Source organism: Cricetulus griseus (assembly GCF_003668045.3).
Source record: "Cricetulus griseus strain 17A/GY chromosome 1 unlocalized genomic scaffold, alternate assembly CriGri-PICRH-1.0 chr1_0, whole genome shotgun sequence".
NCBI lineage: Eukaryota > Metazoa > Chordata > Mammalia > Rodentia > Cricetidae > Cricetulus > Cricetulus griseus.
The window spans coordinates 215201413-215225570 of record NW_023276806.1 but is presented as its reverse complement, the minus strand read 5'-3'; the positions used below and the strand labels follow the sequence as shown (position 1 = coordinate 215225570).

Here is a 24158-nt window from a genome sequence, read left to right as displayed (position 1 = left end):
CTCATTATATATGGGGATCTGGGAAGACATTGGAGAATAATTACTTAAAAATGACAAATTGTATTATACTTCAACCTATTTATTATTGATTGTTTTTTTTTTTTGCTCCTGAAACTACTTTTTTATAAGGTAAATGCTCATCATGTTTATGACTGCTTAGAGTTTCTTTCTCGATGGGATCATAAGCTCATATAGACATAGAAATATTCCTTTCTGATATACCAGGGATCATTAGCTATGATAGAGAATAATTAATGCTTTTTCAAATATTACTCTGAAAAAGTCATATCCTCATATGCATAGTTAAAATATTATTTCACGTTTCTTCAGTACTTTCATAAATATGTAAAGCTGAAATTGGTTGAAATTGTTAAGCAAATACATTCCTAATTCAGAAAAAAAGATATTAAAATGTAGATTCCTATTGGTACAATTAACCTTCAAATTATATAATTTAAAGAAAAGTTATCCTTGGTAGTTAAAAATCAAATCAGTAGTAATGTGAATATGCCATAATATTTTAATACAATTGTTCTATGATTTCTCAGGCTTAGAAGTATGATCAATTAAAGTACAATGTTTAAATATTTTTTATTTGCTGCTGCTGTAAGATTACCTGGAGATGTCTAAGTGCTAGATATAAATTAGTGGAGCAGAGACACAAAACTATAAGTATTTCTATAAGAAAACCAAAGGAATGAATTTGTCTTTGTTTTATGAAAATGATCACAGATAATTTTGGGGATGTTTCTGAAAAATTGAAATGATCTGGTTGTTGAAATTTTTAAAAATCTTTTTTACTTCTTTGAAAAATTTTTACACGGTTTTTGCTTATAATCACCCCAGCTTCTCCCAAGTTTATTCTGCATTCCTGTACATTCAACTTTGTTTTTCATTTATTCCTCATGTGCATCAAAATTAAATTATGATATTCAAATATTTTAGAATGGGTAGCCTTCTACTGAAGCATGATCAATGATTCTGAGGCTAACCTCTTAAAGAAAACTGACTCTCTGTTTATTATCACCTACAAATTGCGAATGGCTCCATGGCAGTCTGTTTGGATTCATGCCCTCCCCATGCTGTAATTTGGTCTGGCTTGAACTTGCAAAGGTCTTGTGAATGCTGCCATAATAACTTTGTGTTCATAATGTACAGGTGTTATGATTTCTCCAGAAGATGCTCATTCCTTGTAGTCATCTAACTTATGTGGCTCCTACAATATTTCTGTTCCCTCTTCTGCAATTATTCATCAACTGGTAGAAGAAGGAACTCAGTGCAAATGTTCCATTTAGGAATTAGATTTCTAGTGTTAAAATGTGATCTAGTCAATTCCGTCTAGTTAAACAAAATCTAATATAACTAAGAAACATCTATTGAAGTTTGAGAGGTGTCAAAATCTATGATAATAATGATGACTCATTAGAAGTTGTTTAAGGGCTCAAGACCAAGCTGGAGAGACCCACATAAACAGCTGATCTGAATCAGGGGAAGCTCATGGACCATAGACTAATAGGTGGGAAACCAGCACAGGATTGTTCCAGACCACCTGAACTTGGATGTCAGTTTGGAGGTCTGGGCAATCTATGGGCCCTATGATAGTGGATCAGTATTCATATCCCCAGTACATGAATGGACTTTGGTAGCCCACTCCACATAGAGGAATACTCTCTCAGCCTAGACACATGGGGTAGGGTCTAGGCCCTGCCCCAAATGATACGATAGACTTTTAAGATCCCCCGTGGAAGGCCTAACCCTCCCTGGGGAGCAGAAAGGATATGGGATAAGGGTTTGGTAAGGTTGAGGGAGGAGGGGAGGGAGAGGGAACTGGGATTGACATGTAAACCAAACTTGTTTCTAATTTAAATAAAAATATGTTTTTCTTATTAAAAATGCAATATCTGTTTAGTAGAATAATAACAATTAGTTCTCTTGGATATCAGTATGGCAATGCCTCAAGAAAATAGTAATCAGTCTCCTCCAAGATCCAGCAATTCCACTCCTAGGCATATACCCAAAAGAAGCATGTTCATACAACAAGGACATATGTTCAGTGATGTTCATAGTATCAATATTTGCAATAGCCAGAAACTGGAAGCAGCCTAGATACCCATCTACCAAAGAATGGATAGAGAAAATGTGGTACATTTACACAATGGAGCAGTGGAGTACTACTCAGCGGAAACAAAACAAAACAAAACAAAAAAACAATGGAATCTTGAAATTTGCAGGAAAATGGATGGGACTAGAAGAAACCATTCTGAGCCAGGTAACCCAATCACAAAAAGACAAACATGATATGTACTCACTCATATGTGGATTTTAGACATAGAGTAAAGGATTACCAGCCTACAATCCACACTGCCATAGATGCTACTAAACAAGGAGGACACTAAAAGAGACAAACACTGTTCCCATGAGAAGGGGAAAGAATCAGGATCCCCTGAGTAAATTGAGAGCATGGGAAGAGGGGGGAGGGAGCTATGAGAATGAGAAGGGAAGAAGAGGAAGGATGCAGAGGTCATGAGGGAGCAGAAACGTTGAGTCAGGTGAAGAATAGAAGAAAGGGTATGTGATAGGTACGGTTTTAGTTGGGGAGGTTGGTAGGGGAGGAAGGGAGGGAGAAGGGAACTGGGATTGTCATGTAAATCAATCTTGTTTCTAATTCAAATAAATAATGATAAAAAGAAAATCATATAGTCCTACAGCATCTGCAATAAAGAGTTATTTTTTATCATTTCCTTCAAAAATTAATAATAGTTTCTCTCTATGGTCTGTGGTCTGTCAAGTCATATGTTCTTGCCTTAATAATGGTGTCAGATATACAGGCTTCATCTTGTAAGCCAGCCTTAAATCCATTCTGAATGTGAGTGTTTACTCTCATTATAGTCCTACTACTGTTGCAGTGTTACAGAATTTCCAGCCAGGTTCCACAGCTGCCTTACCCCAAAGAATCACATGAGATTTATATTATTTATAATACTTTTGCCCTTTGACTAGGGCTTCTTATTGGCTAGCTCTGACTTTATTACTAACCCATAAATATTAATCTCTAAATATTTCTGTGTGGTCTTATCTTACTGGAGATATGTCCAGGGACCTGTTACTCCTCAATGTGCTACATCTTGACTGACTCTGCCTATATTTCCCAGAATCCTCCTCCTCTCCTTGTCCCACCTATCTTGCTTCCCTATTGGTCAACAGTTCTGTATTCATCAATCAAAAAGACAAACATATATACAGAAGACATCCCCCATCATCCACACCAGTGGGCATGTCTTGATAGTATTATCATTATTGTAGCTTTTAGGGTTCATAGCTGGGTTAAACTGATGGTTACCCATCTCCTCTGGTAGAGGGCATATCAACTTCTGGCAATATAAAAACTAGCCAGGTGGCTGAAGCATCCAGGTCAGTAATGGCTTGATTTATCTGTATTCTATGAATCAACTAAGTAGTATAATCAGCAATAAGGTCTTATTCTCGGTGTTAACCAAGAAGAATGACAATAATTTATAATATTAAGGAGTCTATAAGCTCCCACTGACCAACAACTCCAAAAAATCTAACCCATTCCTGGGATTAGACTTCTTATTTGTTAGGGTGCTATATGGACATTCCTGTCCCAAGCATAGGGTAATTCCATTTTAACCATTCTAACTCTGTAGGTGTGTGTGTGTGTGTGTGTGTGTGTGTGTGTGTGTGTGTGTGTGTGTGTGTGTGTGTAAAGCTCCTAAGTAGATTTTTTGAAAAGATATTTAATTTATTTAAATTTATTTAGCTTCTCTTTGAATTTCTTCCAGTTCATTTCCCTTCAGTCTCCAATACCAATTTAACTCTTCCTTTTCCATTATTATCTATTAACCCTTTATGACACATTGTTCTATTTCCCCACATTTCAAAGCCATTCATTTTGTAATATCATGATCTTTAAGATTATTCAAAATGAAGCACATACATTTGATATTCAAATCTAACATGCATAAATGAGAGAAAAATGTGAATTTGTCATTTGAGTTTTGGTATCCTCACTCTAAATCACTGTTTATGGCTCTATTCATTTGCATACAGATTTCATATTTTTCAAACTAATTTCAAATTTTCATATTTCAAATTAACTGAATAATTATGTTTATAATTTCATTAAAAATTAGTAGATTTTTGAAATTGCTTTTTATGGTTTTTTGAGACAGGATTACTCTGTGTAGCTTTGGAGCCTATCCTGGCACTCTGTGTAGCTCTGGAGACAAGGCTGGCCTCGAACTCACAGAGATCTGCCTGCCTCTGCCTCCTGAGTGCTGGAATTAAAGGCATGCGCCACCAACACCCAGCTGAAATTGCTTTTGTATTAAGTTTTAATACAGGAAAAATACAGACTGAATACAGATGCAAAACAGAAATAAAACAGAATAGAGTAGAATAGATAGAAACATAGATTCCATAACCACTTTTTTGTATTCTTGACTCTATTGCCAGACACAAATGGCCCAAGCAGCCAACTTATGCTCCTTGCTGGCCATGGAACATGGTCCCTCATCCCAATACATTAATTTCCACCAGATTTCTGTGTTCTGTGGTTTCATTCACTGCTTTGATGTTCTGGAATTCATGCTGTGGCTCATGCTGGCTTTGAACTAAAAAAATCCTCTTTCCTCCGCCTCCAGAGTGCTGAGATTAAAGGTATGCCCTACCATTATTGGTCCTAAGATTTTCTTTAGTTCCTGTTTACTTTTCTATAATTTCTTTTCACAAGGTTGAACCATAGCTGATTGTGATCTTCCTCTTAGGTTACAACTCCCTTTATCCCATTTGGTATGAGACTTTTTGTTTTAAAATCTGTTTTCACTTCCTGGTGCCATTTTCTCCTCAAACTGTACACTTCACATTTTTTTTTCCTTTCTTAGCTTGTTCCTTTTTATTATATGTCTGCATAAGGATCACCACTAAAAACAAAGCAGTAGTTAATACAGACTGTCTAGAGATCTCGCCAATTTATCCTCAGCAAGATTTTCTTGGACAAGAACAGAAAGCAGTCACATTCTTCACCCAAATATGACAAGGTCAGTTTCTAGGCTATATACTAATAGCATTATCTTCTGAAAACTCTTGATCCAGACCCCCACAGTTCAAATCACCCTCAGCGGCACTGTTTTCCATGATTCTACTAGTATGGCCCATTAAGCCCTACTTAAATTATTCAATGCTTTTCAAGTCCAGAGTCTCAAAGTGTTCCATATTCATCCAAATAAAAGAATGGTACAGCCTATCACAGCTACTTCACTCTGTACCAATTTCTGTCTTAGGGTTTTATTGCTGTGAAGAGACACTAAGAGTAAGGGGATTCTTATAAAGGAAAGCAATTAACAAGGGCTGCTTTTCATTTCAGAGATTTAGTTCATTGCCATCATCATGGTAAGTATGGCAGCATGTAGTCAGACATGATGCTGGAGAATTAGCTGAGAGGTCTCCACCTAGATCAGCAGGTAGCAGAAAGAGAGAGTGAGCCACTGGGCCAGACTTGAGTTTCTGAAATCTCAAAACCCACCTCCAACAATTCCACTCAAACACTGATAAGGACACATGCTGTAACCATTTCAAACAATACCATTCCCTGTGAGTCTATGAGGGCTGCCTTCATTCAAGCCACCATTATTATGTCTAGACACATGAGTTCTCAACAGTATAATATATTGTTTTTGCACTCCATTACTTTAAATTTAGTACTTATCTTTCTTTTGTTGTTGTCACAATGATATTTGCCTCTATTTTAAAAAATATTCTATTTTGGTTTCATGGTATTAGCCAGCCATATTGGGCTACATTGTGAGAACTGAAGACAATCAAATTAAAGACTTTGCTATGTTATCAAAACACATTCTGTAGTTTAGATAATCATGGCCATGAAAAGACCTGTATGTTGAGATTTGGATCCAAATTGTGACATATTTGAAAAACTTGTAGCCTGTAGGAGGCATGTCTCAGTTGGAGGGAGTTATATCATATGTAATCTCCTGTTGAATGTAGCAATAGGAACCTGCACCTTTTCTCTTTCTCCCTTTGCTTTTTCTGCCGTTCTGTGCTAGCATGTCCAAAAAGCACCAGAGCCTAGATCCTAACTGTGATGATGAACCCAAATAACCTATCCCATCGTATAAACTGTTTATCTTAGATATTTATTCTGATGGTGAAATCTTGCTAATATTCTTGTAATTTATAAATTTTGGATGATTTCATGATGTTTAGGAGAGAAGAAGGTCATACATGTGTTCTGAGACAAAACTGACAAATAAAGAATTTGAAGAAAGAGAAAGTACCACCAAATAAGCTACAAGGCTGAAAGTTTGTTTTTATTTAAATGAACAAACATTAAACTAAGCAGTTTCTTTTTCATAGTCACTTAAGTCATAGCCAGGTGTATTGGTCTCAGCTGCTTGTTTTCTGAGGCAAAGGATGGTGAAGTTGTAAGAATTTATAGGCAAGCATTAAGGATGTAAGAAGAAAGAAAAGATGCAAGTTTAGACAGCTTCCACAGCTAGACCAGTTTTAATCAGTGCCAGATAGATGACTTCTCAGGTTCTGGCTGCTTCATGATTAGAGCACAGGACCGAATCACTAAAATACCCCAAATCAAGAGAATGTAGACTACATCCTTTAAGCTTGGGTCTCAGTAGAATGAAGAAGGGGGAAGGGAAATTCTTCAGTGACAGAATGTAGAAGTTAACTGTTATTATTACACAAGCTGTTTTTAAAATTGCATTGTCTGTTACAACTTTTGTGTAATCACTGAGTGTCTGGGGTCAGGTACAGCTGCTTTTCTCCCGCAATTCCTTAATAACTGTGTTCCTGAAACTTTCAGCTCAGTTTAGAGCCTTGGGTTTTTAAGGTTTTGCTGATGGGAGGAGTACTTTAGAAATTAAGGCTATTTTGAGCTCTTGAGAAAATGCAAGGCCATCTTAGGCAACTTGACACGGTCCTGTCACAAAATAAAAGCTAAAATAAGGGGCTAGGGTTGTATTTCAGTGGTGGAGTGCTTGACTAGAATGCATTAAGCAGTGGGTTCAATCCAAGCATTGAAAAAATTAGATCAAACACTCAGATTTTGTAAGTCCAGAAAATGGATATTAAACTCATAATAAAAGGAAAGAGCTGGTTACATATTTGAACTTTGCCAGAGATTTGGAATAAGAGCTATGAGAATAGCTTTTTTTGAGAAAGATGAAAACTATGTCTATACTCAGTGAAATATCCAACATTTGTAACACAACTCTTTAAATTTTCTACTATACAATTAGTCATCATACAAAAATTCTGTAGATGATGCATACTTGGTAGAGAGCCTATGATATTATATTGCATGGAATTTCTTGGTAGGACCTGAACAGAGGTCTGTTCATTCTGAATGGGGCATCTGCACTAAACTATAATAATAATTTCACTAAATTCTACATTCAGGAACCAGTGAGTTTAGAGTGGTTTTATGAATAACAAACTGTTACATTTCAATAGATTACTTTAATTGTATTTCTGAACATTATTTCCCAAACCACTTTTAATACATCAGTTAATTTCTATTATACTTCATTTGATGATGCTCCAAATACATGACTGTCTTTGAGAACTGGGAGATATCCAAATAATCAAAATCATAAAGCAATTGGCCATACCTCTGTGGGCTTCAGTGATTATGGTTTCCTCATCTTGAAGTTGCACCCAAGAGCTTGTGTCAAAATAACGTTGACCACAAGAGATCCTGAAATCTGAAAACATGCAATGCAACCCATCTATAAAGACAAAGTTACTAATTGGGTAATATTGTTCCTCATTTTAAATTGTCTCTAATAAACTTAATGAAGTATCCTTAGGACATTACACAAAAACTTTTACTCAGAGACTCTATTTTTTAAAATGCACTTTGCATCACATATTTTGTATATTATAGTTTCAGCAAAACTCAGATACTATAACAACTTTTGAGAATCACCTAACTAGCTAGCACAAAATCCACAAAGAATATAGATGATTTATTTACCAGGTCATGAGAAATTCACAGAAAGCAACTGCCCAGTATAAAGCTCAAAGTTGAGCCTTTTTCCCTGGCTAGCACCGTGGAGGCCACATGGTGCCTGGAGTTACTGTAAAAGACACTAACCAGCAGGAGTACTTCAGGGCTTTGGTAGCCTTCCTCAAAAAGTCCCCGAAGCTGAAAGTCCCCCAATGGGTGGACACAGTCAAACTGGCCAAACATAAAGAGCTTGCCCCCTATGATGAGAACTGGTACTACACATGAGCTGCTTCCACAGCACGGCACCTGTACCGTTGGCTCCATGACCAATATCTATAGAGGATGGCAAAGAAATGGTGTCAGAACCAGCCACTTCAGCAGGGGCTCCAAGAGTGTAGCCCACAGTGTCCACCAAGCCCTGGAGGGGCTGAAAATGGTAGAAAAGAAGCAAGATGGGTGCCGCAAGCTAACACCTCAGCAACAGAGAGATCTGGACAGGCTTGCCGGACAGGTGGTAGCTACCAAAAAAGAAGCAGTAGAACAAAGGATGCTGGGTTAATACACTGACTCATTAATAAAAAAGTTCAAAGTTAAACAATAACACAAGAGGCTTCAGCCTTGGAGCTTGCTGCATTAAATACCCATGGCTCAGTAGTTCAGAAAGTCTTTTCTCCCTAGTAATTGTTAGTATTTTCACAATCTTGAAGAGGGGTCTTGTGAATCTTATTATTTTCATTTAAATTTTACTTTTGCCCTTTATTGGAAGATTTTTCTATCTCATACAACATATCCTGATTATAGTTTCCACTCCATCTTCTCCCAGTTCCTACTCACCAATCCTCACGCCTGGAATTCTGAATTTCATTAGAAAAGAATGGCTTCTAAGAGATAACAACAAAGCACAACCAAATAAAATATGATAAGATAGAACAAAACTGTCACATTGAATTTGGGCAAGGCAAACCAAAAGAAGGAGAAAAGCCCCACAAGAAAGCACAAGAATCTGAGATCCACTCATTCATACCCACAGGAATCCCATACGATTACTCAAATGAAAGCTATAATACATATGCAGAGGACCTGCTGAAGACCTGTGTAGGTCCTTTACTTGCTGCTTCAATCTATGTGAGTTTATATGCACTTTATTCAGTTGGTTTGAAGGTCCTAGTATACCTAGCATCCTCCATATTCTATGGCTCTTACACACTTTCTGCCTCTGGTTAGATGGGGTTCAATGAGATCACAGAGGATAAATTTGATGGAGAATTCTATTTAGAAGTGTTTGTTCCCAGGTCTCTTTCTCTGCATGTCTGTCTGTGGTTCTCTGTGTTTGTTCCCATCTGCTACAGAAGGAAGTTTCTTTGATGATGACCAAATAAAGCACTAATCTATGAGTATAGCCGGTTGTCATTAACAGTCATTTTATCACTTATGTTTTTTAACACTAAGTCTTTTATTTTTAAGTTTCAGGAACTTCCTGAGTCTTATGAGTTCTTCACTTCCTGAGATCTATAAACTATATTTACATCCTGCATCATAAAGAGCCTCTCTCCATGACAAAATGCTTCTATTCAGGGTAGACTACTACGTGAAAGTATAGCAGGACAGATTTGACTTGCTACTCAACTCACACACATTTATTGTAGTATTTCTCCTTTTTAACATCTTATGAAAGGAACCTAGCAAAGTTTAGAGTCCTAGAAATCAAAGGCTTAATTCATTTATAAATCTGTAAGGACTATTATTTCTAGCAATATTTAGAGTTGATTTCCCTTCAGATATGAACTTGTAATGTTTTAGGGAAATTAATTGGGGGAGATATTCTTAAATTTTAAGAAATTTTTGAAATACTATTTCTTAAATGTTAGCTATGTTTTGTTTCAAATATACAAGTAGTTCTTCCAATGTGTTTGGTAGATATAGAAAACTTCATATACTGTTTTCATAATTCCCATATCAATATTATCTTAATTGTTTTGCAGATATAATAAGAAGATATATTAAGTTATTGTTAGACTCTTAGACATAAAAGTCATACTGGAATATATTGAATGTTACATTATTTGTTTATTCTTATGATATGATTAATACATTTTCTATATTGTAAAATTATTGTCAGTGCCTCCATTCTTTTTATTAATGTTTTCATAGGTCTACTCTGACAAAGTAGCATGGAAACTGCTTTAAATTAGTTTTATATTGGCAGATATGGTCAATCTATTTATACAAGACATATTATAGATAACCTATGCTGACTCATGTATAAATGACAATTGAAAATTCAATGACTTGCACTGTAATTTCAAAAATAAATGTGTCTGTGCTCTTTAAAGTGAGAGAAAGTTGCAAAATATATTTTTATTTTGAGGCATTAACATGTGTATTATTTCAGTATGAGGAAGTATGTTGGGTAATTTGTTAAAGAAATGTCTATTCATACTCTTTGTGACTGCTAAGGCACTTTTCAGAATATCTCACACTCAGAAGCTGAGCATGTTGATAAAATTGGGAGTAATCTCAAATATATCTGTACCTTACTGAGCTCTCTGGAAATAGAACTTCCAGAGATCCAGCTGGTGGTTTTGTTTTTTACTTCATCCTGATCACTGTTTTATACAATAAGATGAGAAAATGAGTTGGGACAGACAGTGTAAGTTAATCATTATCTTTCTGGAAAGATAGTGAACTCTTGGATTTAACATGAAAATTTATAGTTTTGAAAGGGTGTTAATTTATGCTTGAGTAAATTAAGGTCTCTCTAAATTAAAATTTAAGTGATTGCCCACAACTATAGATGCTCTCTCTCTCTCTCTCTCTCTCTCTCTCTCTCTCTCTCTCTCTCTCTCTGTGGTGTGTGTGTGTGTGTGTGTGTGTGTGTGTGTGTGTGTTTGTGTTTGTGTGTGTGTATTTGTCCAGCATGGCAATAAACATCCTAACAACCTAGAATTTACATACACAGATATAGTTAAATATCATGGTTAATGAAACCAGTACAACACAAAATCTATTTGCGACCTTTTCATTTGAGAATTTACAAAATTGAAATGGTGGAAGTAAATGACTGCTTTAAAGTTGTCTAAAGTTATCTGCTTTAAAGAAGGCACATGGTAACATAAACCAAAGTACCGTTATCATTTCATGAAGGTATCAGTCAAAAATATCAATCAAGAATACAGGAAGCCTCCTAGGGACTGAAAACTTCAAAATAATGGATTTGACTCTCTAATTTTGAGAAGAAAATGGAGTTCATCAACATGACCTGTTACTCAGATCACATTTTTTATTTCTGATACTCAGTACAAAAGTACACATATTATTTGCTAATTAGGGCCCCTATGCCTATGATAAATTGCTGTATCAGCAATTGGAAGCTAATAAAAGCTGTCAGGTAAAGCTCCTGCTTTGAGATCTCCCTACTTTCCTGAGGGTCTCTGACTATGGGTAATAACCTAGAGCCAGTGCCCAGTGACAACTTTAAGTGATTTGAAAAGGAACTACAAGGCCTTCTATGATCTGTCCATGGAGATATCAAAATGACACTTTAGATATTATTAATGTATATGATCTCAAATTGTGGGTAGTGTGAATGAAATACCTAATGAGGTAACATGCAGCCTGCTAACCAAATAAGAATGAATTAATGATAAAGTATTGCATAGCATATGGCATATTATAGAATTGAAAGAGAATACCAATATGTGGTAGAGTGACAGAGTGGGTGTGATTCATAAAAGAATTAGTGTTGATTAATTGAACAATAAAACTATGTTTCCATATAAGTGTTTGACACATGGTCTTTAATAAGGACATTATTAATCATAAATTAATTCATAGGTAAAAAACCTTGGTCAGACAGAGCTGGTGTGATAGGACCAGAAAGACCAGATTTTGTTCTCTTCCTACCCTGTAAGGACACAGTGAGAAGACTGCTATAGTAGCTCTCTGTCAGACTTAGAATTAGTCCTCAGGAGATCACAAAGTGGTATTCATGTCTCAAACTTTCAAATTCCACATATGAAGAGAAGTAAATTTCTCTTGCTTGATGTACTCATTGTTATGTCAGCTCAAGCTAGCATCATATGCATTTTCCAGGTGAATGGGGATGGAAACAGTGAAAGGAGATAAACAAAGAGAAGGGGAGAGTTAAGAAGAGTTAAGAGGAAAAATAAATTGAAGAGACATTTCCATAATGGTCACTGGCTGCCAAGTGTACAGAACTTGTTATCTGTCATAGCTTAAGAGATAAAGGTGATTTATGTGCATATAATTACACTGAGAGATTGAAAATCCACAATTTTTATAATTAATTTATTCTTGCTAATAAAAACAAATGAATAATTGTATTTTCCTTTTAGTGTGTGCAATGCCACAATGTAATGCTTCAAATACATGAATGTAGATCTTTCATTTAATTCTTCCATTGCCAAAACTTCTTAGTTGAAAAGGTGTTTATAGTGTGTTATATATGTGTATATATTGTGTGATGGTGTGTGCACATAAATGTATGTGTTTATATTTTTGCCCATGTATGTACATGCATGTTTATACATATGCATCTGAAGACCAGAGGTCAACCTCAGATGCTATTGCTCAGGACAATCCACCCTGTCTTTGAGTTGGGCCCTCTCACCGGGACTTGGTGCTCACACTTTACAATACATTAGTTGTTGAATTCCAGAGATCCTCTTGTTCCTGCTTCCCAAACACTTGGATTGCAAGCTTGGATATGGATACCACCATGTCTAATGTAGTTGTTAGACATTGAAATTCAGTCTTTCTACTTATAAGGCAACTTTCTACTTATAACATTAGCAACTTATCTATCTCTTCAGACTGAGATGTTCATTTTAGTTTTTATTTTTGAGAACTTTATATTTGTATACATTGAATTGTGAACACATTCACCAGTTACAATCTTCCCTCCCCTTCCTCTGACCTCTTTCAATTCAGTAACTAGTCACCTTCCAAACACCGGATTCCTCCTTGCCTCTCTCTCTTCTTTCTCTCGTTCCTTCTAATGTTTATATCCTTCATTATCTTCTTTTTTTATTTTATTTCAGGTGGTCACAGCTGTTGTGTGTTGATGATTTCAGGGGACAAGCTCTACCCAGAAGACATTATTTCATAGCACCCCATGCCATTTTCCTGCTCCCATAATCCTGCAAATCCCTCTTTCCTGGAGTAAGAAGAACTGAAGTTCATATTTCACTGGTGTTGCAGACCTCTTTATTTTTCCATATGTACTATGGAGTGTTGCTTTTGTTTTTAAGAAGATACTAGAATTATGCTTTATCTGGGAATTTAAAAGTGTAAGTAAGCAGATCCTTCAACTAATGCTTCAATTGTTTTTATTTATATATTATTTTCTAGATTTAAATGTAAAACTCAACAAACACAAATACAATCTGTTGTTTTGAATACCCTTACTACATAATATACAAACTCATAATTGTAAAAGTTCTTGTAATTATTCTTTCACACATATATAGGGAAAACAAACAGATTAGAGCATAGAAATGATTTATATTGCTTTGTAGCCGGGCTTTTTGAACAGTTCTTTGCAGTTTGTTTTGCTTCCAAGGTTTGTTAGATTGTTGGCCTTGACTTAATACACAGGACTATGTGGGAAATGGCAATGATACAGAGCTTTGACAAATTGAATTGGTCTTAAGCTTGTGGAGGATGAGCAATAAATCTGCAACCTGATACAGAAACTTTTCCACAGAAGATAAGGTTTCCTCTTGAAATGTTTGTGATATCCTTAAATGTGCCACATATTTAAATTTTGTTCTTGAAAATGCCTGTGTCATCAACACCCATCTGACAGTTTCTTTGGATGAAAATACAAAGGAGTATAGTTGTGTTTATTTTTTCCTGCAGAGTGTAGGGTTTTTCTATTTAGTGGCATTTCATTGTAAGAAATGGGAAAACACTTTTATTATTTCAGTCTGTATTGTTTTGCTATGTTATGAAGGGGAATGCCATATTTTTATATGTTTATTCCAAGACCATGACAGAAAAATTTCCACTTTACTACTGAGTATAAAATATATATAAATATGTCTACTGATAAGATAGTGAGACAACACATTTAACACATAATATGAATTTGCAAGGTTTAAGGAGGTTTATTAATAATATGTTTAATGTTAATCTTTCAAATGCTATATGAACAAGTTTATTTGAAGATCTGCTTTTTCAACAAAAGTATTCTATACGATTATTAACATAGAATTTGAAGATAACTTTATTTATCACCCCTCATCAATACAGCTTCTTTATTAAGTAGATAGAGACCATTACAGAACGTCAACTTGGTTAAAATGCAGAGAATGATGGGCTATGAAATGAACAGCCTGAAATGATACAGCACAATCTTTCTACCTAAAGTTCACAGAATATCAGTGAATAGAAGCAAAAAGATTATATGAATCATAGGGCCAAGGGGTCTGTTGAGAAATTGTGTCTTCTATACTGACACAGAAACTGTTCCCATGAAAGATCAACAATATAGTTTCAAACAAAGCAAAACACTTGAACAATGCAATAACAACACCAGTTAACATACCAATATAAATAGGGAAAAGCTCACAATTTTCCACCCCTAGATTAAGAGCTACAAGCAATGAATTAAGCAGACAGAGCGAGTATCAGTATTCCCCAGGCATGAGCCACCCATTTCATTACCCAATACGAAGTGGTCTGCTCCAAAAACATATATATGAGCAATGCTAAGTGGAATCAGCACGTTGCACTTACTTTTATATCTATGTATATGTGGAATATTAATAATCAGAGAAAATTGGAAAAAAGAGAAGGGAGAGGTTGATTGGGCAAATGGAGGTACAATATGAGGTGAGTGTGATGAAAATACAGTAGTAGAAAATTCTCCAGTAATTAATAAAAATTATCACACTAAAATAATTTAATTTCCTTTTGAGATTTATTTACACTGATGTATATGAGGGTTTTGGCTGCATGCATATCAGTGCACTACTTGTGTGCAGTGCTCACAGAAGGCCAGAAAGGACATTGGATGTCTTGAAACTGGAGACTAGGATAGTTGTTAGCCAATTTGTGGGTGCTGGGAATCAAAACCATGGCAGAGAATTCAGTGAACTTAACTGCTGAGTCAAATTTCCATATCCTTTATTTAACTTCTAAACATTTATAGCAGTGCATTCTTTTATAATCAATAAAGAGGTTTATGTGGAATATAATTGCATCAGTTTCATTTAGAAATATTTGTTAAACTTGTAATGAACATGTAAAAGGCTTACCCACAATATTTAGAAAAAGTTTGTAATTCAGCTCATTTCTTATCCCTTAAAAATACTGTTTAATATCACACATAAATATCAGATTGCAAAGCTGTAGTCTTTTAGTTCACTACACAATTAAAAATTCTGTCTTTATTTTACAAAAAAATGACCAAATATACAAGTATACAATCTTCACTGATCTTATATATTTTACTATTATGCCTTTTATCCTTTTACAAATTAATGTTACTTTAAGTAGTTGTGAAAAATAATAATAACATAAAATAAAATATCCTAAACTGTCACTGAAAATATTCTACTCATCATAATAAAGAAAGAAATGACACTTATTTATGTTGATACTGAAAGATAAATAACTGTAGAATTTAGTAAGCTGATCATAATTGATAATCCACTTGCATAATTGAAATTTCCTAGGAGAATATATCTTAAATAAGAGAGCAAAAGAATGAAAGGGAGATGGATACTATGTGAGCTTGTGGATATTTGCAAATATGATTGTGTCGGGAGGGCCTAGGCCCGGGCCAGGATGATATGATGGATTTGGGGAGCCCCCTTTGAGGGCCCTACCCAGCCTGGGGAGTGGAAGGGGTGGGGTGAGGGGCAGGTGGGAGGATGGGGCAGAGGGTTGGGGCAGGGGAGCGAGAGGGAGGAGGGATTGACATGGAAAGCAAGCTTGTTCCTAATTTGAACTAATAAAAAATTGCAAAAAAAAGAAAAATAAATCACTTCTTTTTTTTTTTTTCCAAGACAGGGTTTCTCTGTGTAGCTTTGGAGCCTATCCTGGCACTCGCTCTGGGGACCAGGCTAGCCTCGAACTCAGAGAGATCCGCCTGCCTCTGCCTCCCTTGTGCTAGGATTAAAGGCATGCACCACCAACGCCCAGCTAAATCAATTCTTAATAGGGGACAAAGACCTAAAAAAATGATAGTGGCAATTAGTTTACAATTTATACCTACTCAAATCATCACATTATGTGTTTAGATACATACAGTTTTTTCACTTATACCTTAATCTGGCATTAGCATATCTTGTTATTTTCCAATGTGAGTCAAATGATGATCTGAAGACAAGAATATATACTGAGAAATGTATTGTTAGGCCATTTCATCATGCTATAAATACAAACCTAAATGGCATAGCTTAGTGCACACTTGTCTTTATATAGTTTACCTAGTTCCTTGTTGGCTACAAGAACATGTTGCATAAAAGTATACTACTAAGCAAAAATGGCATTCTCTCTGTCAACAATCATACTTTGCCAATCATGGGTCGAATCCGCATCTGTAATGAAATAATAATAGGTGTGATAGTATGCAGGCCTTGCACAGAAAGCCACTGCTGCAGTGAATTGATAGATGTGATAACTGAGTTATGACTAGAGGAATATTTGTGCTGCATATCTCCATACCATGTGACTTTTAGATTATTTCCAATACCTCTTTCACAGCTTTGCCCAAGCCTTGGAGAAGTGATATTAGGTAGGGGTACTTCACACTCACTAATTCTTAGCACTTTGGCCAATAACAGGTTGCTGGTAGTATAAACGGTTTACAGTTGCATGGGACTGGTGATGCTGTTTTTCTCCCACAGGCTGCATAATAATTCCTGGAACTATGAAAGTGAACCAGTAAGAAAGAAACTTCCAGCTCAATCCCTGTAATGATAACTCTTTCTGACAGCTGTCTGAGTTCCACCACCATGTTAGGGCCCACAAATAACACACAGAGTCTTATATTATTTACTATGATACTGTCCAATGACTAGCATTTCTTATTTGCTAGCTCAGTTTTAATTGTCAACCATAATGTCTAATCTATATATTTTTATAAGGACTTATCTTACCGAGGATGCTGGCCTTATTTGTCCTCTCTTCCCTGGAATCATATGGTGACCACCTCTTTACTACATTTCCCAGAATCCTCCTTCTCTCCTAGTCCCACCTAACTTGCTTCCTTATTGGCTGACAGTGCTTTATTTATCAACCTATCATACAAACATATACACAGAAGTACCTCCCCCATCAAATCCCTGCCTGATTTTTGTATGTCTTAGAACCAAAGAATATGGGATCTCCAGAAACATAATATTTCCATAAATTCTGGTGGCAAAAATAGAGCAATGACAATCATTTGAATTATTTGGGGAAAATTGAGAGCTTCCTTGAACAACAACTCAAAGGATAGTATCCTACACATAGCCCTAGAATTTTAATTTAGTTATGCATAGTTTCTGGGAGGAACATTATTCATCGAAGAAGCTTACACTTTCTCCAATGGTTCTTTCTGTCTTTCTGGCATTTTATCAACATTTTTATCAACATTTCAATTATATGACTACATTTGTAACTAGGATCTACATGTAAGGATAAACCTGTGACATTTGTTTTTATGTACCTTGGTTTCCTCATACAATGCTTTCCAGATCCATCCATATTCCTATAAATCTCATAATTTCATTATTCATTACCACTACATATATCTCCTTTATGGATGCATATCCTATTTTCATAAGCCATTCATCAGATAATGAACATGGATGTCATTCACCTTTATTAACATTGTGACTAGAGCTGTAATGAACATGGAAATGCAACTATCTTTTGTCGGTTATGGATGTTGGTGGGTATATGCCCATGAGAAGCTGGGTTACAGCAAAGCTCTATGTTTCATGTTTTCACTGGAAGTTCCACACTGATGTCCATAGTAGCTCAACCAGTTTACACTATTGCCAACATTGAATGTGGGCCATTTCCTACACCTTTACCATCATTTATAGTCATTTGTTTTTTTTTCTTTTAATTTTTATTTTTATTAAAAGTAAATTCTTCTCTCATTTAACACATCCTGGGTTCCCCTCCCTCCACTCCTCCCAGCTCCCTTCCACCTCACCTCTTCCCCATATTCACTCTCCATTTCATTAGAAAGCATATATTAAGTTGCAGGGTCTTAGCCCAACCATGGAAGGGTGAGCTGGGTCCAAGGGAGGGTAAGTGCACAGCTTGCCTATTCCCCAGCATTCCAGGATTCCAGAAACAATCAGATGCAGCAGGGAGTCTAGCCAAGCAGGAACTCATTTATTGTCCCAGAGCAAGCATCTTTTAAAGCAAAAATAAAAATAAAAATATAAAAGTGATAACTACAGAATGGGAAAACAGCCAGCTAATGGTTTTCAAGTTTAACCTATCATAGGCCTAGGCTCTCTATGCTTTACCTAGTGAACATCAGCCATTCATGCTGTGACCTCATCTGGTTCAAATTTGGCAACCAATCATCCTTTTTTTGTAAACATCTCGGAACTCGCCCTCCTAACTTCCCCTCAGTGCCATCTTTAACTGGCTCATGTGTCCCTCAGACTCCCCCTTTTTGTTTTAAACCATGGCCCACCTCATTTCAACGTATGGGCTTCTTGGCACCTGCACAGAGGTTCACCTCTTATAGCACCTTTTGTCAAGGTTCATACCTTTAGGGATGAGCCTCATGTACAGGACAGGTCATCAGTTGGATCTCTAGAGTCTTTGTTCTGATTAGTCTGACAAGTCTATTGGAAAGTCAAGGCCCAAAGACACAAATTAAGGCTATTATTATAAAGTGACCCAACAAGGTAGAGATCATGGTCCTTAATGGCCCAATTAGCTGGGGGCCTTTTGTTGGCTGTACCATTCTTCTAATGATAAAGAGTTACCCTTGGTCTCACCCTTTTGATACATAGTCAGAGGCCCCACATCATCCCAATCTCCCAGTTCCCTTTCCCTCTTCATTAAGGATAATCTTAAGGGGGTTACAACAATATGACATACATTTCCCATACAGAGGATTCCAGGTGAGCTTGGGATGGTTCATCCTCCAACCATAATGGGCCCCCTCTGCCTTATCCAGGAGTCCATCCCCATTTTCTCACACTCTCATTGTACACATAGAAGGTGTCTGTCCCATCACATTTGGATATGTCCACTGCTGTTCTATTGCTCCCAGGCATACAGAAAAGCCAATGTCCGATAAGGCTGCCCTATTGGGAACATGTGGCCAGCCTTGGGATTGGGAGTCTGACATGTGTGGCAGGTGTCCATCTTGTCGTGGCCTGGCATGTTCAGCCCCAAACCACAGAAGCCACAATGTCCAGCCCAAGTGGGGGAGCATGGACTTGGGAATTCCTAGTGACCCAATGGCGATAAACACCAGACATAGGCATCTTGTCATCTTTAGAGAGCTCTCAGTGCCATGCTGCAAAACCGGAGTCTCTTCTTTATTCAGCATCTTCCTGGCTGTTTCCTAACTGTACTTCCCTGACTCTGAGAATGCTTCTCATCCATCTTCCTGAACCCTATCTGCCTCCTAACTCTGTCCTCACTTGTCCCAGTACACCTAGCCTGCCACCCTGCCGCAGGCCTATTCAAATGCTTAGTTCTCTAGAGATGCAAACTAGGGGACATTCTCCACAGCAGCTATGCCATTCAACAAAAAATCAGCTAGTATCTGAAATTGTAGCCTGGAGTTCCAGGTTACTGGAACCAGAGGTTTGGTCCCCAAGACACTTTCTAATAGCACAATAGTCAACTCCTGACACCCTCTTATTTTGGAAGACAAGGTTTTACTGCCATTGTTGCTTCCTTTCCTTGTTGGCCAACCTGTTCTTGGTCATTGTGGGAAAAGGCAGGAATTATAGGTTTCTGGCTGGAAGCCAGACGGGTGCTTCCTTCCCTATGGGGAAGACACATCCAAATCCTCTTCCCATTGTAATTAAGGGGTCTGGGTCGCTCCATTGGGATATTAGGGTCTTTCCATTTTACCTTAACTTGGGGTTTGGGATTCATGTGGCTCCAATGTTTCTGGTACTTAGATTTTGTTGCTCCCTTAGAAAAATTCAAAATATTAATAGTAGATAAAGACATTCCTATATGTAAATGGGGGCTGATTCCCCCATTTGTTTTAAAAGTTGTTCTATAAGGCACTGATGGTGCTGGGCATTGGTGACACACACCTTTAATCCCAGCACTCAGGAGGCAGAGGAAGGCAGATCTCTGTGAGTTCGAGGCCAACCTGGTCTCCAGAGCAAGTGCCAGGATAGGTCCAAAGCTACACAGAGAAACCCTGTCTCAAAAAACCAAAAGAAAAAAAAAAAGACACTGATGATTTCTTTACTGGCAAAGCAAGGGCCATTAGCTATCTTAAACTGTGTGGATAATCCTAGGGTTTTGAAGCAAGAGAGGAAGTGGGCTTGGGCATGGTTGCTCTTTTTCCCCTTATGTGCAGTGGCACAATAGACCCCTGAATAAGTGTCAATGGAGACAAAAACAAACTTTGGTTTGCGAAATGCTGGAAAAAAAGTAACATCAGTTTGCCTGAGTGTACTGGGCAGTAGGCCTCTAGGATTAACTCTTGGCAGCTGTAGAGGGGGAACCTTTACATATGGTTGACATGATTTGCATAATAATAATTGGGAATCTATTATGTAGTCTTCTCCAATTGACATGGGTCATATCATGCAATTGGGTTGTTTCCTGTAGTGTTAGTAACTCTGGGGCTGTCACCAGTCTATCTGCCCATTCATTGATCTTAGTCAGGAATCATGGGAGTCTGGAGTGCCCCTGAAGATGTTGAATGTAGATTGGTGCCTCTTGACCCTCTAAAAGGGCCTTAAGAGCCACCATGATGGGGGATATAGGATTATTATTTAACAAGATGTGTACTTGTGGGATATGGGAAGTAAGTTAAACACATAGAGACTGTCTGAAAAAAATGCAGGGCTCATAGATGTCCTGCCACAGCCAGCATTTCCTTATATTGGATAGAACCCTGTCAGGGTTGAAATCTTTGGTGGCTTGGTGTCACTTGGTATCCCCTAAAGGCAACATAGGCAGAGCTTGCTTGGTCCCCTCAGTGTACATGCAAATGGCTTTGGGGATGGGCTCAGAGGGAAACAAGGAGGGCGTTTTAAGGCGGAGTCTCTGTAAAAGAGGTGCCCACTTGAATGGCCCATAGTGAAAATCAACACTCCCCAAAAACCCCTCTAGGACAAGAGCAAGGTTGGAGTTAGACCAAGCAAGCTGTTTTACATCTATCACAAAAAAGGGGAAGACAATGGTATGGGGGTCTAACCCATAATGTCACCGAGCTTGGGTCCTGCCCTTTATGTTGGCATCAATGAGCTGATCTTCCTGAGAGTAGGCTCTGGGGTGTTCCTCCCAAAGACATATGGATCCATTCCAACAGCTCCCCCTCCTTTGTTAGAACCACTGTAATCAGGGAGGCTCCAGATAATAGCCAGAGGGACAAGGACCTACTCACAGAATACCTCCTTAGAAAGCTTTTGACCAAGGCCTTCTGAAAGACAAAGAGCATCTCCACATGCTCCTTTGTAATGGTTATATTATCATAAGGCACCTTGTCCTTTAGCAGGATGTACAGAGGCACCAGGTCTTCTGTAAGGATTCACACCCAGGGTCTCAGCCAATTAATCCCCCAATAAGTGCTGAAGCTGGGTGAGGGTCATAGATTCAGGCTTCTCTGGAACAGGCTTAAGTGGGCTAGCCTATGTCAGTGTGAGGCACAACCCAAGTAGGCACAACAAAAGGGGGGCACCTTTTGGACCTTTTCTGGGGCCACAGTAAAGCTCCCTTTTGTAAGAAATTGGAGCACCTGGGCCACAGAGCCCTCCAGATGTGCTTGATCGATATCCCAAAATTAAATCATCCATACAAACATATATAATCGAATCCTTTGACTTTAGTATAGGCCTTAACAGAGTAGCAAGATACTGTTGACAGAAAGCTAGGCTATTAGACATTCCTTGTGGTATCATTACCCATTCAAAACATTGATCAAGTTTGGAATAATTAATTGAAGGAACAGAGAAGGCAAATTTATCACAATCCTCTGGATGTAGCAGTATATAGAACAAGCAATACTTAATATAAATTACCATAAATATACCATGTATATTCTGTGGGAATAGCAGGGGTCCAGGGCATGACCCTTAAAGGGGTGCCAACAAGTTCCATCCTCTCATTTATCTTGCACAAATACTGGATCATGAGCCAAGCCCCAGATGCCTTTTGAATTACAAATACCAGGGTGGTCCATGGGCTCATAGAAGGGCAGATATGTTCAAGCTTTAATTGTTCATCCACTAGTTGATGGATTTCTAGCAACTTAGGTTTAGTCAGAAGCTACTGCTCCACCCTGTATGGGTTTTCCCATTGCCCATCTGATAGGCAGCACTCAGGGGTCAGTTGCCCTTATGATTGAGGGTACACATAGATAGGCCTCTAAGGCTCTCCCTGTAGTTGGGGAGGTTGAAAAACATCCTTTTCTGTGACCCTCTTTTAAGTTCTTTCCCACCCTTTGTGCTTTTTATTTTTCTAGGATATTCTCATAAAAGGCCCAATGATCTGTGGTCACAGTGGAATCCATTTGGCCCACCATGTCCTGTCCTAGCAAATTGGCAATAAAACCTTTGACCACTAAGGGGTGTATCCTATCTTGCTCCTGATCTAGGTTGGTCCAGCAAATTAAGGTCACTCTTTCTCTTGATTGTGAGTTACCTCCCACCACCAAAACCAGGGACGCAGATGCAAGCTCTTAGGTGGAAGGTACTTCTTCCTCTCAGGGTACTGTCCTGTCTGCCCCTGTGTCTATATAGCAGTGAAACTTCTTATGGCCTATAGAGATGGTTATTTTTAGAACAAGTGCTTCAGTCAAGGGAACAATCCAGTAGGCTTATGTTGTTGGGGTATGAGTTCTCAATCCTACCTTTAGAGGGACTTCTTCCCTTTTTTATTGGTGCTGGAGCTTCCCCTCCTCTAGTTTAAAAGCTTCCCCTCCAGGTCAAATTTTGATCTACTGTGCTTCTTTGAATGGTGTCCTTTCCTGCACCGAGGGCATGGGGTGGAGGGGCTTAGCCTCTCCTGGTTTGTTAGCAGGAGGGTGTTGAGGACAGTCTCTTTTAAAATGTCCCTTCTACACACATCTAAAGCATGCCCCATTTCACAGTGGCCTTGAGGACCCTTGACCCTGGGTTACCAGGACCTGCATGATGGCCTCCATTATGGCAGTCATCTGTGCCTATGAATCCAGGGCCAGAGACTGGAATTGGTGTTGCTGGGAGGCTACCACCCATCTCCTCAGGGAACTGTCTTTTAATCCTTCACAGGCCATTCTATGACCCCCATTTATCTTTTTCTACCAGCAGTTTGATAAATTGTTCTCTGAGGTATCTGGGTGGCAGCTTGCGCTGAATGCTCTGTTGGACCTGGTCTATAAACTCTGCCAAAGGCTCACTGGGCTTCTGCCTCACCCCAGGTATGGGGCACTCAGTAGGCCCATCATCCAGTTTAGCTCAGGAGTTCAACGATGTGATCCCAGGGAAGAGAGGACGCATTAGGCTGGCATCCTCGGTAAGATAAATCTTTATAAAATATATAGATTAATGTTTGATACTTATGACAGAGCTAGCAAATAAGAAATCCTAGTCATTGGCCAGCAGAATTGTAACTAATATTAATCTCTGCACATTATTTGAGGGTCCTGACATGGTGGTGGAACTCAGGCTGCTGTTGGAAACAGTTGTCACAGTAGGTGATGTTCTGCAACAGGGTCTGTGCCCAAGGTGAATTAGGGCCATCTTCTGCCACAGCCTTGAAGAGCTCTTTAAGATCCTTGGCCTTGAAAGAATACCAGCCTAGCAGCCTGCTGGGCCCAGGGGCCAACTTTACCAGGTAAACTTGAGGAGCCCTAGTTATATCTTCCCATCCCTCTTTGATTGGGTAGGCCTCCACATAAATTGGGCCCCCAGGTCTCAACCTGACATTGCCTGGTCAATCATAGGAGTCCAGGTCCAGGGGATTTTTCCTGAGGGCAGTACAGGGGAACCCA

General features: G+C 38.1%; 1 protein-coding gene across 1 annotated transcript; it reads left to right on the top strand.

Moving 5' to 3' along the window:
* The first annotated feature begins 8116 nt into the window (after window positions 1-8116).
* Window positions 8117-8561, top strand: LOC100759160 (40S ribosomal protein S19-like). Its single transcript, XM_027389702.1, is given in 2 exon segments — window positions 8117-8313; window positions 8315-8561. Coding segments are annotated over 2 exon segments (444 nt in total).
* The last annotated feature ends 15597 nt before the right edge of the window (window positions 8562-24158 follow it).